This window comes from Delphinapterus leucas, chromosome 9 (genome assembly GCF_059928025.1).
Source record: "Delphinapterus leucas isolate spDelLeu-1000000601 "Yukka" chromosome 9, BTC_Dleu_Yukka2, whole genome shotgun sequence".
Lineage (NCBI taxonomy): Eukaryota > Metazoa > Chordata > Mammalia > Artiodactyla > Monodontidae > Delphinapterus > Delphinapterus leucas.
In genome coordinates, this window is record NC_143137.1 from 54,674,596 (window position 1) to 54,690,037 (window position 15,442).

The following is a 15,442-nucleotide window of genomic DNA, read 5'->3' on the forward strand; positions in this document are numbered from 1 at the left end:
GATTCTCCTCCATTGCCGGCACCTGCTTGACCTGACCCCATTTTCTGTGGGTGCTTTGAATAGTATCTGATCCTTACATAGTGCTTACTGCATACCAGGTAGTATTCTCCCACAGATGAAAAAGGTGCTGTTATCATCACCCCTAGTTTACAAAGGAGGAAATTAAAGCTCGATGAAGTCCCATGGCTAGTAAGTAGGGGATCAGAGGAGTCTGTCTCCATGATCTGGGCTCTTAAACCTTTCATCTCCACTGTTCTCCATCAGTGATTTACCATGATCATTGAGTATAATAGCAATAGATGATGGAACTGAAAATTCGAATAAAGTGTGCTCGTTACACGTGAATCGGAATTGCCTTTTAATGCCTTTGACCAGATCAAACATTGTGGGGATAGAAAAGTAGATGCGGAAAGAAGCTGGAAGTATGGATAGAGAAAGACAGTGTAGGGAGAACAGTATTTGGGGATGAGGAAACTATATATCATGTGACTAAAGATGTTAACTCTAACAAATAGTATGGCCAGTGAAGAATGTGAGCATCCCAAGCTGTCTGTTCTGCTTCTTTGAAACATTCTGATGCCCAGACAGAGGATGTGAGGGAAGAAATGACAGAATTCTTAGAACTGTTAAATGATGACATGTCTGATACTAGAGTGAAGGATAAAAGCTCATGAAAGAATCATGAGGGACACATACATACTTTATTCAGTTCCATGAAGATGGCAGTTCATTCTTTGAGTCGTAAGCCTGCTTACTAAGTTTGGAGTTGATAAAATGCAGCAGATTTAACTTGTCTTACCGCATTTAGCTGCATTTGTTAAAACACAGACATTCGACTTGGGTGGCTCTTTAGCTGGGTTTGTTTTACTGAAATAAAATCCCTGGCACACGATAATGGGAAGAAAAATCCAGAGTTTCATCATATGCAGTGTACTGTTTTCTGCACTGGAGAATCTTGAGTGCTTTGGAAATAATAAGTCTGTTTCCACAATTTCCTGCTCTCCACTAGGTTCTTGGAACGCCAAATGAGGACACGTGGCCTGGAGTTCATTCTTTACCACATTTTAAGCCAGGTATGTTTCACTAATTACAAATGACTAAGTGCTTCTGATATGAAAAGGGTGAATATATAAATATTCCCCCTCGAGCTAATATATTACCTGGGAAAATTCTGGTTACTTTTGCCATTGTGTATTCAACCTCTTATTGGAGTTGTCCTTTGGTTTTCACAGTTTTATTTGTTGGCAAAGATAGACTGAATGACAACCCTCGTGAGAGTTTTTCACCGTATGTCCTTCGTTTGATTTGACTGGCTAATCTTGAAGTAACCTTTCATTTCATCATCAGTTAGACTAGCATCCATGTCTATAAAGACAAACTTTAAATCAAGCTACTATAATCCATCTGTGTGACTTCTAGTAATAATACTAGGGAAAGTATTACATTGTAAAAAGGAAAAATCATATTTTTATTTATTTTTTAAAACTCTAGTAATACATGATCAATTAATTTGAGTTTAAACATATAAAATGTTCTGTATGTTCAACATTCCATCTTTTTTAATTTTAAATATTTAAACCCCTAAACCAGAAAATGTGAGGGAAAATGCAGAACTTTTATATAAAATAAGTTGTCACTTTTTTCTTACCAGTAGGTGGCAGTCAAGAAACTTTCAGTTTTAATAATTATGCTTAATGGAAGAAGAATCTCAAAATGGGCTATTTAATTTTTATAGGAGGGATGAAAGGTTTGGAATTTAATAAAAATTAGTGGAATGAATTATTGTAAAATAATCTTTTTGTTTTTTCTTGTTTACAAAACATGGATTATAAAATGCAGACCTACCATTAAATTACTGAAACGGATTTTATGGAAGGTCTAATAGTCCATTATTTTATGAGGGAAAAGAGCTATGAATAATTACTGTTACAGGATCCAAGTGTATTCTTTTTCTCCCCTTCCTCTCTTTTGGGGGACCATCAGGAATAAGTTATCAATCCCAAAGAATGACTGAGTTTAGAAACTACTGTTACTCTTAATATTTTTCTTCTGAAAGTACACCATGTGCTGAGAATTCTTTTATTTTCTTTGGCTGCCCCAAGGACCCTTTGCACTTTTACTGAAAATTCTAAATAACTTCTATGTTATGAAAGACTATAGATACTTAATTTAAGATGGATTTTTTTTTCTTTTTCTTTTTTTTTAACTAAACAAGAAGCATCCTCTAAGTGCTCTCACTAATGGATTTTAAGTGAGAACACAGCTCTTTATAAACGTTCCAGGTGTGGGTTCATAAAGAAGCCTCACTTCCTCATGTTAATATCTAAAATCTTAAGTCCTAGGGAAATAAAGCAGAGGAGAATATGAAAAGGGTGTAAATGAATAAAGTTGATGCAGAAAGGAACAATTAAGATAGTCATTTGGCCCACCAAGTTTCTAGAGGAGAAAACATGGAGTATTTGGTTTATTTTGGTGTGAATAGAATTTATCTTAATAAGCAACACACAAAAGCATTTTTAAATGTGTCTGGAAAGTACTATGATGTAATGCAAATTGAACTAACAGATTGGGAACTTCATGAGATCAGAGACTGTGACTAGTATGTATTTTGGTTCAATGAATGTCTGCTGCTCTGAATTTTATTGAATGTTTAAAACACATTATTTATGTGAGTTTTCTGGTAGGCATATATAAATTAGGGTGTATATATATATATATATATATATGTTATTAATATTATGTACAAGTGCAACCACAGACATAATATATAAAAGGTAATGGGGGTCCAAAAGAATAACGTGTTTAGATGAATGTAAGGCATGGGTGCTGACTAGCAAAAAAGATACTCCAGGCAGTGCTTGGTGCTTGTGGATGAGAGTAGATGTGATAAATGCTTCCTGAGTTGCCCTGAGAGGAGTCAAGGAGAGACAGGATAATAGACTGAGGCAAAGGGAGCAAATCTACGAGCCTTTTCATGCAGCACTTAAGCAGACCCATCAGGGGAGTGCTGGGGAAGAAGATACACGTTCCCAGAGGAGAAAATATTAGTGCCAGGGTCCACCTGTCCCACCCCACTTTCCACCTCCTTATTCTACCCCCAAAGAGTGCCTTAGAAAGTCTGAGGGAAAAGAAGAAAGTCTGAGCCATGAGGACATACTTTTTTTGCTTTGCTTGATAGACTTCATTTTTTAAGAGCAGTTTTAGGTTCATAGCAAAACTGAGCAGAAGGTGCAGAGATTTCCCATACATCCCCTGCCCTGACACATGTGCAGCCTCCCCCATTATCAACATCCGCCACCAGAGTGGTACATTCGTTACAGTTTGATGAACTTAAGCTGGCACATCATTATTACCCAAAGTCCATAGTTTACGTTAGGATTCGTTCTTGGTGTTGCACATTCTACGGTCTGTACAAAGTATAATGACATTTATCCACCATTACAGTATCACACAGAGTAGCATCACTGCCCTAAAAGTCCTCTGTGTTCTGCCTGTTTATCCCTCCCTCTTCCCTAAGCCCTGGCAACCACTAATCTTTTTACTGTCTCCATAGTTTTGCCTTTTCCAGAATGTCATATAATTGGAATCATCTGAAAAGGATGTTGCCTTTTCAGATTGGCTTCCTTCATTTACTAATATGCATTTAAGGTTCCTCCAGGTCTTTTCATGGCTTGATAGCTCATTTCTTTTTACCACTGAATAATATTCCATTGTCTGGATGCGCCGCTGTTTATGTATCCATTCACGTACTGAAGGACATCTTGATTGTTCCAAGTTTGGGCATTTAGGGATAAAAATGCTCTAAACATCACTGGCACTGGGTTTCAACTCTTTTGGGTAAACACCAAGGAGTGTGATGGGAAAAATTATACTTTGTCCAATTTTTGAATAGATAATAAATTTAAGCAATTCAGAATATCAAACCATATAAAAAAGGAGCACAGTACAAAGCCTCCCCACCCTGTCTGCCACCTGCCTACTTCCCCAGAACGATTGCCCCAACCACAGGCCCCCACTTATTAGTTTCTGTTATGTTTTTTTCTTCTATGTAAATGTAAGAAATTATGAATATATATTTTCATATTTCCCATATTAAAAACAATTTGGGGTCTTGCTTTTCTCATTAATGCATCCTGTAGGTCCTCTCATGTCACTGTACAGAGGAGGCCAGTGTGGCTTCCCTCTTTTCCTGCAGCCACATTGTTTCACATTGTATGGATTTAACCTGTCCCTACTTATGGACATTTGGGTTGTTTCCAGTGTTTTTGCCATTATAAATATTGTAACCCGTATACACACACATAAATAAGCGCATCACATCTGTACAAGTATATCTGAAGGATAAATTACCAGAAGTAGGGTTGAAGAATTAATAAGTATACAGTGACCCTTGAACAGCACGGGTTGAGCTGTATGGATCCATCATACGTGGACTTTTTTCATTAATACCCACTACAGTACTCCATGGCGGTTGATTGAATCAGGGATGTGGAACCACAGATACCAAGTACAGACTATAAATTATAGGCAGATTTTCGACTGCAGAAGAGTCAACGCCCCTACATCCTGTGTTGTTCAGGGGTCAACTGTATACAATTATACTTTTGAACACTTCTGTCAAATTGTTGTCCAAAAGGATGGTACCAGTTGGCTCTGTTACCAGCAATACATGAGAACGCTTCTTCTCCACTCCACGCTTCTTCTCCACTCCAAACTTTTCAATTTTGCCTGTTAGGTGACAAAAAAAATCTTAATATAATTTTAATTTACATGCTTCTTTTATGACGAGGCTGAGCATCTTTTCATATGTTTCAGGATCACTTGTATTTCCTTTTCTGTGAGCAACTAATATCTTTTGCCAATTTACAGTAGAGTTACGTGTCATTTGTCATATTCTTACTAATTTCTAGGGGTTCTTTATATATTAGAGAAAGTATCATTTTTCTATAAACAGGTTTTGCTTCTCTGGAATTTTAAAAAATGACTCTAATTTTTAAGGAATTTTGAAAGTAATCCTCACTCTCATATCTTACTAGTCTTGTTTAACTTGTTTTGCCTCAAGAGAAAAAAATTCTGTGTTGGCTTAGAACAATTGTTAAGATTTTAAGAGAACAACTAGATAACAGCTGGGATTGATTCTTTAGAATTTAGCCTGTATGTGTCCTCTTCTGCACTTATATTTATGCTAACACAAAATTCCTTAACTTCAGCTTATTCCCATAGCAACCAGGCAGCTGGGACAGGCCACAGCTGCATAAAATAAATAAATATATGTGTAACACACACATGCGCATGTACACACACACGTGTGTGTTACATATAATAAGAAATCTAACCTTGGGAGCTGCCACTTCCCCATCATTTACTTCTATTTAAATTTCTCTCAAAAGAAGTGGGAAATGGGTCTGTGTCTTCTTTGAACCTGATTGCCTTCTCACTTCTTTTTCCTCACCCTCAGGTTCTGTGGTTTATGGTCTCAAAATTAGGGGTCTCTCCCTCTCTCCCTCTCCCCCTCTCTAGTCCCTCTCTGTCCTTCCTTCCCCGTCTTTCCCCCTTCTCCCCACCTCTCATACTAGAGTGTCTCCTTCTATCACTATCCTCAGGATGCTTGCTGTGGGCCAGCCTCGGAGGTGAAAGGTGACACCGTGGTATTCTTAGCACTTCAGTAATTCTGTCACCTTCGATGAGATTCATCACAGGCCAAACCCAATTCTCTATCAAAAAGTAAGAGTCTACTGCAAAATTACTACATTTTCCCTTTCACTTGTTTCATAATGACTCACTACTGGGATGCTTTTGCGTAATGCCCTCTGCTCCATTTCCTTCTGGGATGGGAAGAGCCTTCCCTGTGTGACTCCCAGGACCACTTTGCCCTGCCTGCTTTGCCCTCGGCTACTTTATGTCAACAGAGGCCACATGGCTCATACACCTCTGGTGAAGTGGTGCTTGAAATTCTTTGTTATAAGACAGACTTATTAGCATTAATATTTTTTAAAAACACATCTTGGGTATGTATTGGAGGGGTTGTTTGGGATTTGTAGAATTGTGGTAGCCCCAGATCAGGGCAGAATATAGGTAGGCATTTGAGGTTCTCCAGACTAGTAGAATCAGGGTGAGGGACTGAGAATTCTGAGAAGATTTTGCAGTTTCCTACTGTCAAGGAAAACCTTTGGGCTGCTTGAGCTGGGAGTAAGAGCGGTGTTTTGGTTGTGCAGTAACTATTTAAGCAAATTGAACATTAGAGCCGGAAGAAGTTCCAGAGGGCATATAGCCCTGCTCAGTCCTTTGTAAGGCTAGGAACCTGAGGTCAGAGATGTTAAAGGACTTCCCCAAAGTCAGTGTCAGAGATGAAAGTAGATCCCAGGAGGTCTCCCTGGGTTTCAGTTCAGTGCCCTTTTTTTGCAGCATGAATCACGGATGATCATGCTACTGCATCTGTATTACAATTTCTCGTTGACCTTCTTCTAATGAACAGTTTACTGACAATTAGTCTATGAAGAAAGTAGCAAAAAAGTAGGAAGGATCTGAGCTCTGTACTTAGTAAAACATGGACCCATAAACATCACTTTGTATGAAATACTTTGGCCCCGAAATAACATGTGGAGTCCATGTATGAAGCTTTTTTCATCTCTTAAATGCTTCCAACAAAAGGGGCATTCAACAACTATTTAATGACCAGTTGTTATTCAGGAGTTCAGAAAAGGAAGGCACTGTAAAATTCAGGGAGAGAAAAATGTTGCTAGACAGGAAGCAATTAAAAGTAATGAAATTTAGACTGAAATAATTCTATTTTTCCCAAATCAAGCAAGGGAACAGAGTATTTCTAAAGTGATTATATTATTCTGAAGAGAAAGTTATCTAATCCAAAAAGCAGTTTGATTAAGGAAAGTTTGTTAAAGTCAGAATTTCTTGCAACGAATTTGCCGTTGGAGGCAAATTGCAAAAAGGGAGTATTTTAAACATTCTGTGCCCCAAACTAAGCTCACAGACACACTGATCTTGAAGGCAACATATAAATATGGACTTAGTTGTACTCAGACTCTGTAATGAGGTGAAAAACTTCTCCTCAATTCCAGCTATTCACAGGCCTAACTGAGGCCCCCAAACTAAGTAGATTCAGACTTCTTAATTCCAGAGGGAAGATGTAAATTTTTTCAGAATACCATGATGGGACTTCCCTGGTGGCACAGTGGTTAAGAATCCACCTGACAATGCAGGGGACACGGGCTCGAGCCCTGGTCCAGGAAGATCTCACATGCTGCGGAGCAACTAAACCCATGCGCCACAACTACTGAGCCTGCGCTCTAGGGCCCGTGAGCCACAACTACTGAACCCACGAGCCACAACTACTGAACCCGTGTGCCACAACTGCTGAAGCCCACGTGCCCTAGAGCCCATGCTCCACAACAAGAGAAGCCACCGCAATGAGAAGCCCACACACCACAACTAAGAGTAGCCCCCGCTTGCCGCAGCTAGAGAAAGTCCACGCACAGCAACAAAGACCCAACGCAGCCAAAAAAATTTAAAAAAAATTTTTTTTAATTAAAAAGAAACAGAATACCATGATGATAACACCTTACGTTTTATGTTGTATTTTATTATTTACAAAGCATTTCAACATATTATCTCAGTTGGTATTTAGAATAACTCCTGAGTTATTATAATGTTATTGTCCTAATACTGTTATCACAATTTACGGACAAGGAAACTGGGAGACTGAGGCTTGGAGAGATTGTGTGGCTTGTCCAAGGCCACATCTGCAGTATGTAGCGGAGCCCAAACGCAAACCCAGGCCTGCAGTCCCTGGCCTGCTATTCTTACGGATGCCTGCCATTCTTACGGATGCCTGCCAGTCTCTTTAAGAGAGCTTGCCCGTCTGCAAACATAGGAGTATGATGAGGGAGAATTGTCAGCCTCTTCTCAGCCCTGCCTGGTGGCATCTTGGGAAAGATCTCTATATATCTTCTTGTAGGTACCAGAACCCACCCTCCACCTGCTAAATATGGGTATCTTCTTTGAAACTTGTGCTTCCAATAAATTGTCCACTCCTAACACCGTCTGTGGGTGTTTAGTTTTAAATGTACAGTCCTTGGTACATATTATGGGAATTGCCCAGTTCCATGATTTGCACACCAGAGGAGATCTGAACCTGTAGCCTTTGTTCACACTCTGGACTTCCCCTAGTCTGTTAGAAGGTGATGGAAAAACTGCGGAAGCAGTAGAAATTGTTTGGTGGGATGTTCAGTGCAGGGCGGTTGAGAGGAGGGTGGTTTCGTGCCATGATGTTGCCCTGCACAGACCACGCCTGCTGTCAGGAGACACCTGTGGACATGCAGGGCCATCTTCCTTCCTCTTCCAGAAGCATCCCGTCTGCTCCCTCCAGCTCATGGAACTCCTATGGACGTTAAATGAGATAATCCATTTTTACATCCTGTTCATTACTTTTTACATACTTATACTTTACCTATTTTTAAGAGGATTTGAGCTGGCTGTGTAATTGGTATAAAAGTGCTTTTAAACTGTTAGGGGCATGTAACATACAAAGTAATATTTTGTACCATTTATACTGTGTCCTCTGCCCGGTGTTTTCTTTCCCACTTTATGCTTTACCTCAAGAATCTTTTTATATGTCTTTTTTTTTTTTTTTTTGAGCGATTGATAGCAAATGTAACGGTCATGGGTAACATCTGAATGTACAAGGGTGTAACTATGTGATGGTTATAAAAATTGACTTGAAAAATTAATCTGCAAATATATGGCCCTTATCTCAGATTTTATTGCTAAAAACCTTATGGGTCTGCCTGTCCCAAGGCTCAGGCCATTTAGAGCTCTCTCCCCCAAGCATCAACCACCACCTTCTTCAACTCTGCCATTCTTCATCCTACCAGTAAATGCCACTCCGGTCACATAGTGAAAAAGCCAGTTAATTAGTAAATTTATAATAAGTGAACTTTATAGAGCAGAGGAAGTTAAAACAACGTTAAGCGTGACAAGGTCAGGCTGTCTTGACTTTCATACTTTCTGATTGTGGCAATCATGCTGGGGGTCACTGCTGGCTGAGAGCAGGGGAGAAAATGCTGGAGTTGAGTGGCCACGTTTCAAGCAGCAGGAACCATGCGCCAGATACTCTCATGAGCTCAGATTCTTAATAAGTACTCGCTAGGTGGCAGGCAGCATTGTAGATGCTGAAGACACAGTCGTGAACAAAGCAGATAAACCCGTTGCTTATGGGGCTTCCGTGCTAGAGGGGAGACAAATAGTAGACAAATTACAAATCAGTGTGGCTGGAGAAGCTGACCACAGACAGAGCAGCAGGGGTGGGTCACTGAAAGTCAAGGTGAAGAGCTAGGATTTTATTTGAAGTGCGAAAGGAATCAATGGAGGGTTTTTGAGCGGGGGAGGAAATTGATGTTTTGTTTGCAAAGGGACCTACTGTCTACAAAAAGTCACAGACCTATTTCAGAGATGGTAAGGGGCTTCATCTCAAGTGTGAACTCCTCTTGATTGGTAGTTTCTGCCCACAGCTCTGGGCTGAGAAGGGTCTGTAATAGCAAGTCCTGGCTCAGGGGAAATTATTCTCACACCAGTTAACAGTGATGCCATAGACATGGGGCATAGGTTTTTCCCAACAGGTCCATAACCGACCAAGGATTTGATATGCAAAAAGTCATACATATAGCCAACGCTATAAAATAAAAATTTTAAATGGCCAAAAATCATGATAATTACTGAAAAATGTAAAATAATAATTTAGCTCTTCCCCAGTGGGCAGACCTATGGGGGAGATATCTTTATAAATTGTAGAAATTCATTTCAATGCAAAGCAGGGACTATCTGTACTGACTTTCTCTGTATCTGCTTGAAGAATTTCCCATTTATTTTCACTAGAGGGCATCACAAATGATGGAGACTAACAGAGTGTCCAGAAAACGCCAGAGAAAATGTAGTGAGATTAAATTTTCAAAGAGAAATGAAGTTCTTCTGATTGCAGCTTTATTGAAAACAAAAGCAAAAACAAAAAAATCCTTAGGTATACTGGTTTCATTACTTCTACTCTTGCAATTTTGAAAAATTCAGTTTGGGAGTTATCCACACCTCATCGCGCCAAAGTTGATATAGAATGCCAGTCACCAAACAAAGACTTCTTCAGTAATTATGCTCCCTCCCGCCCCAAGAGGATTAAAATCCTTGTATAGTGTCCAATTTGTGTGATTTGGTTACAATCATATCTAAGAAAAGAATTAGAATTTCAACCTATGAGTGGAAATCAGAATAAATGAAGACACAGATCATTTTCAAGGTACTGAAAGAACTGTTACCAAAGAGCTTGGGTAACCCAGCTTTTTGGTAACAAGTGATAAACCGGGAATAGAGTCCTGATTCAGCCTCTGCCACTAGCCTGGATCATGGGCTCGTCAGCTCAACCTTTCTAACCTTAGCTTAGTCATTTGTAGAATGAAGTGGTCAGACTACCTGATTGCTCACATTTCCCCTAGAAGGTGCTGAGTTCTGTCTTCCTGATCTCTTTCTCCCTGTGGAGAGTTTGGATGGAGGGATGGGTCGGGATGCATGGAGAGTGAGACACAAAATCTTTCTTCTCCTTTCTTTTCCGGGAGCTGTGAAGATTCAGTCTCATTTGTGAATAGTACACTTTAGACTGTGATAAATGCCTAACTGATTAAACTTTACTTCTCTAAAGAAAAACATCTTACCGAAAGAGAAGTGTTCCATGACTTTTAGGTTGAGAAAGGTGTGGTTGGTTTGAAGACCTCAGCTGGGAATATGCACTCACAAACCCATTTGTATGTCTGTTGGAAAAACCAAATGCCATAGGAAGTAAGAACGTTTAACGTACAGAGTAGACGTTTGTTTCTAGAAGTTGCTCAGAGATTGCTCATTTTAAAACACACACCGTTGGTAATCGAAGGATGATTTGCTGCAGCCAGGGCAGGGCAGGATGCTGCAGTCTCCTATTTTCAGGACTGAAGATGGCTACTCAGCATTTTAAGGAAACCCCTCTGGGTGACGGCAACAGGGCAGTGAGATTCTGTTACATGTTAGCATGTCACGTCAGAGCCTCTCACTGGTAACGCTGGAGCTGTGTGAAATCACAGCCGTTATATATATGAGGGACAGCAAGAGTTTTAAAGCTGTGAATTACAGTTGTGCAGACATACATCTTATTTCTAAAATGCCTGTTTGGATCACTATGCTTTTTTGGAATTGACATATCTAAAATCCCCATATTTTGGAACAAGTCTAGCCCTCTCTGTTTGGGATAAACTGTCGTCTACTGTGCATGAATTCTGCTTTACTTCTGGTCTGAGGACCATAGATGGTTTAAATCCAGCTTTTCTGTGTCTTGGTCAGAATATCAGCTGAAATGTTGACTGCTGGCTTGGTTTTCCTTATAACCATAAGAAAGTCACATTTGCATAAAAATTCTTGTGAATACTTGTAAATAGATTTTCTTCCATTGCTGGCCCCTTAGTATTGGATCCCATGATTCATTGTAGGCTACAGATGACCTTGTACGTTTTGTGCACTGCGGGGTCCACAGTGCCTGGCAAACAGGCACACAAGAAATATTTGTAGAATGAGTGAGAGAATGAATGAATACTCATGTCTTCTAACCTTAAAAGATTCAAGGCTATGATCTGTTACATAAACAAGTAACTAAAGTGATTGTTGGAAGCATCACCAGAGTGATTCGTGACTGTGTTTATTGTTCATCCTCATAAAGGACCGGACTCTTTTCCCTCCACTGAAGCAATCCTGAGAAAGGCTTCAGGTTCAACACCTCCACCAGATGATAGTCTGGTCGCAGCTCTTGACTTAAGTCATTACTACTTTCTTACAAACTCAGGAGAAAAGAGTAAATGCATTTGTTAAAATGCAAAATAATCCTAAAGAATTTACATAGTGAGTAGTTGAATATATAGTTTAGAGGTGTTCATTATAAAATAATCAAACATTTACTGTGGCATTTTGGACATTACTCTTTTTTTAAATTTATTTTTTGGCTGTGTTGGGTCTTCGTTGCTGTGCGTGGGCTTTCTCTAGTTGTGGCAAGCCGGGGCTACTCTTCGCTGCAGTGCACGCGCTTCTCACTGTGGTGGCTTTTCTTGTTGCAAAGCACAAGAGAAGCTCTAGGCGCATGGGCTTCAGTAGCTGAGGCACTCAGGCTCAGTAGTTGTGGCTCACGGGCTTAGTTGCTCCACGGCATGTGGGATCTTCCCAGACCAGGGCTGGAACCCATGTCCCCTGCATTGGCAGGCGGATTCTTAACCACTGCACCACCAGGGAAGTCCCTGGACATTACTCATTTTTGTATTGACTTATAGTTATTCCATGATATTATTTAAAAATCAGATGCTATTAAATCCATTTGTAAAAGGTGTACTAAAGTTTGAGACTTTAAAAAAAATTTTTATTAGAGTATAGTTGCTTTACAAGTTTGAGACTTTTAAAGATCTTGTCTCTATTGCCACCCCTCCTTTCCATGCACCCCTCCCCCCTAAAAAAAGAAAAGTGTTCTTATAAATCCTGCTTTAGCCTTTCAAGTCCTTTGAACATATTGGGTTAGGCAAAAAGTTAATTTGTTTTTTTTCTGTAAGATGTTACAGAAAAACCCGAACGAACTTTTTGGCCAATCCAGTACTTGGGGGTTTTAATTGATTGCTTGATTTGACTACTTACTCATATGTTTCCTTGTTATTGACGTTAGAAACACAGCAGTATCTTATAAGATCCAAAAAACATTGGTGAGAAGGGGATAAGGGTATTAAAAATTAAAGTTACTTTCCTAGAGTATACAGTACATATATATAAGCAAATGAGTAAATTCCAATTTAGGTTTTATCTGTTTTCACACTGCCTCAAGCCATTTCAGGTTTAGCTCTTTTAAGCTAGGAAACTTTAGAATATATAGCATTGTTCTCCAGTGTTTTCCTGTGGAATCTCAACGAATTGCTGTGTATAAGCATGGCAGTTTGAGCAAAACCCTTCCAGCCTCTGTCCCCTACCCCACCATGTTACAGAGTTAGTGATTTCTTCTTCTCTACCAGCTCTCCTCCCTGGCCGCCCACTGTGTGCGACCATCCTCTGCAGTGTCCCTGCAATAAGAGGAGAAGGTGAAAATCAGCCTGCAGGTTTAAATTAATTGCACTTCTCAGTTATGCTGTGAGTTAGTCTATGCTTTAAATCACGGCATTCTAAGCTTCTAGTTTAAACATAATTGGAAAGAGAAAGCTGAAATTAAAATAGTGACAGAATAAACCTAACTGGAGGAGAAGAGTATAAAACACTCCTAATCAAATACTCGAATAATCTGTTAAAATTATTCATAAGCAGTTGGCTATTTTATTAAATACACCTGTTACTGTTTTGGGGCATTAATTTAAGCACCTTTTTGTTTCCAAAACTTACCTAGTGAAATTAGGTTGCTTACATTCTAATGGAACATTGCTTTTACTCATGATGGAAATCGTTTTAAAAATAGAATTTAAAAAATCTAATTATAAACGTTACGCATGCTCATTGCAGAAAATGTTAGAAATGGCTCCATTTGAAATTGTGTACTTTGACAGTTAAGATCTGAAAGATGTTGTATACAAGAGATCAGGTCCTGTGTGTTACTGGAGCTAGCTTCAGATATTTGAGTTTATCCTGTCTTCATTTGGAAAAGAAAACAGATGGGGTTAGTGGCTCTGCCTCTGTGCTTCCAGGGGACTGCATCCATATCCACATTGTAGCATTTTCACCCCGTGTTGGTAATTCTGTATTTACATTTCTGGGCCACTGAACTGTAACCGGGACGTCCTCATTTTTGTGTGCCCATCGCCCAGTGCAGTGCCTGGCATACAAGCAGGTGCCCAGGTGACATCTGCTAAAAGAATTAAGAGTTTATGTGAGTAGTGATAGAAGGTAAAGGTAGGAAGACTTTGTTCTTCCTTATTTTTTCTATTTTCATATGGCATGTTTCTCTATCAATTTTGGCTCTTTTATGCGTAGCTAAAACTGACATATTGTATTTCTGAAAAAAATAATTTTCTATTAGCATATCCTGTCAAGCTCTAAATAGAGGCAATTCTTAGAACTCATATTTATGTGCAGTCATTAATTGCTAAGAATAATAATTTACCTGTAAATCCAAGATTGTATTAATTTTATCTGTAATGGAATTCTTTCCTGAAATCATAGCAAATTATTAAAATTGCTCTGTGGGGAGTACAAAGTTAAGGAGATCAAATTTGTTTTACAAGGACATTTGATGTAATTATTTTTAAAATATATGTTGCTTTTTATACCAGACTTTTAGATAAAAATAATTTCTTAAACCTCTATAAAAAACTATTCTTCCCATTTCTCCTTTCTTTGTCAGTTAATTCTCAAACCTAGAATATGCCTTTACATTTCTGTTCTACACCAACTGGCTGAATTATGTTGGGTCTTATATAATGCAGTCTAGTAGAGAATAAATTGAGATGTTAGGCACTCTTTTGAAACAAATAAATACATAATTGTTGGTGAGCACTTTTGCCTGTAGCTGTAGAACAATGGATATTTGTAATCAGGCCTGCTCTTCAGCTAATGTACACTATTTCCCCTGGTAGTATACTCTCCAAACAGAAGCCAGAGTGATCCTTAAAAAAAAAAATTCTGTATCATATCCTAAAGGCCACAAAGTCTGTGTGAGCCGGTCTTCTGCCCATCTCTCCTGGGCTGTCTGTCTGCTCCAGACACCCCATCCTCCAGGCTCACTCCAGCCCTGCACATGCCCTACTGGAATGAGAGCTCCCTACAGGCAGGAAGGTCTTCTGTTTGGTTCTTTCTCTGTATCTTCAGCTCCAAGAGGTGTACCTGGCTCACAGTAGTTGCTCAGTAAATAGTTGAATGAATGAATCATTGCACAGATTTCTTTTGAATAAACTTTGTACTTAGAGATAGGAAGCTGAGTGTGTTCTTAAATTTCTTTTTGTTCTTTTTATCTAATGGTATTCTTATATGTGAAACATACCATAACAAAAGCAATATAAATCACTTTCTTTTCTTTAAAAGCTTATAATTCAAAGCAGACAACACTAACAAAAGGCACCAACTAATACTAAGAAGAATTAAGCCTATTAAGTATTAAATGATTAAGAAGAAATGAGATCAATATGAAAAGGAGATCATTTAATTTTACTGGAGGATGTACACACAAATCCTTTCTAAATGGAAAGATACAACATATTGTTATGTACAAAGATTTTATATCACCCTTTTCAGATAAATATACATTTTAATGAAACTCCAACCAGATTTCCAGTAGGAACTTTGTTTATTGTGTTGGTTGACTTTTATTTGCAACTCATTTTCCTTCATCACCCAACCTGAAGTGTCCCTCTCACACCAGTCACTCAACATCATACCTCCGTGTTTTATTTTGCTAGAACACTGT

At 39.0% G+C, this 15,442-nt stretch overlaps 1 protein-coding gene across 2 annotated transcripts in view; it reads left to right on the plus strand.

Moving 5' to 3' along the window:
* The window catches only part of CDK14 (cyclin dependent kinase 14), a 582,146-nt gene that overhangs the window by 447,006 nt on the left and 119,698 nt on the right, over nt 1-15,442 (plus strand). For both annotated transcript variants that reach the window (XM_089917034.1, XM_022585327.3), the window contains exon 11: nt 1,010-1,073. In XM_089917034.1, the coding sequence (XP_089773160.1) occupies nt 1,010-1,073 (64 nt within the window). The remainder of the gene's footprint in view (nt 1-1,009; nt 1,074-15,442) is intronic.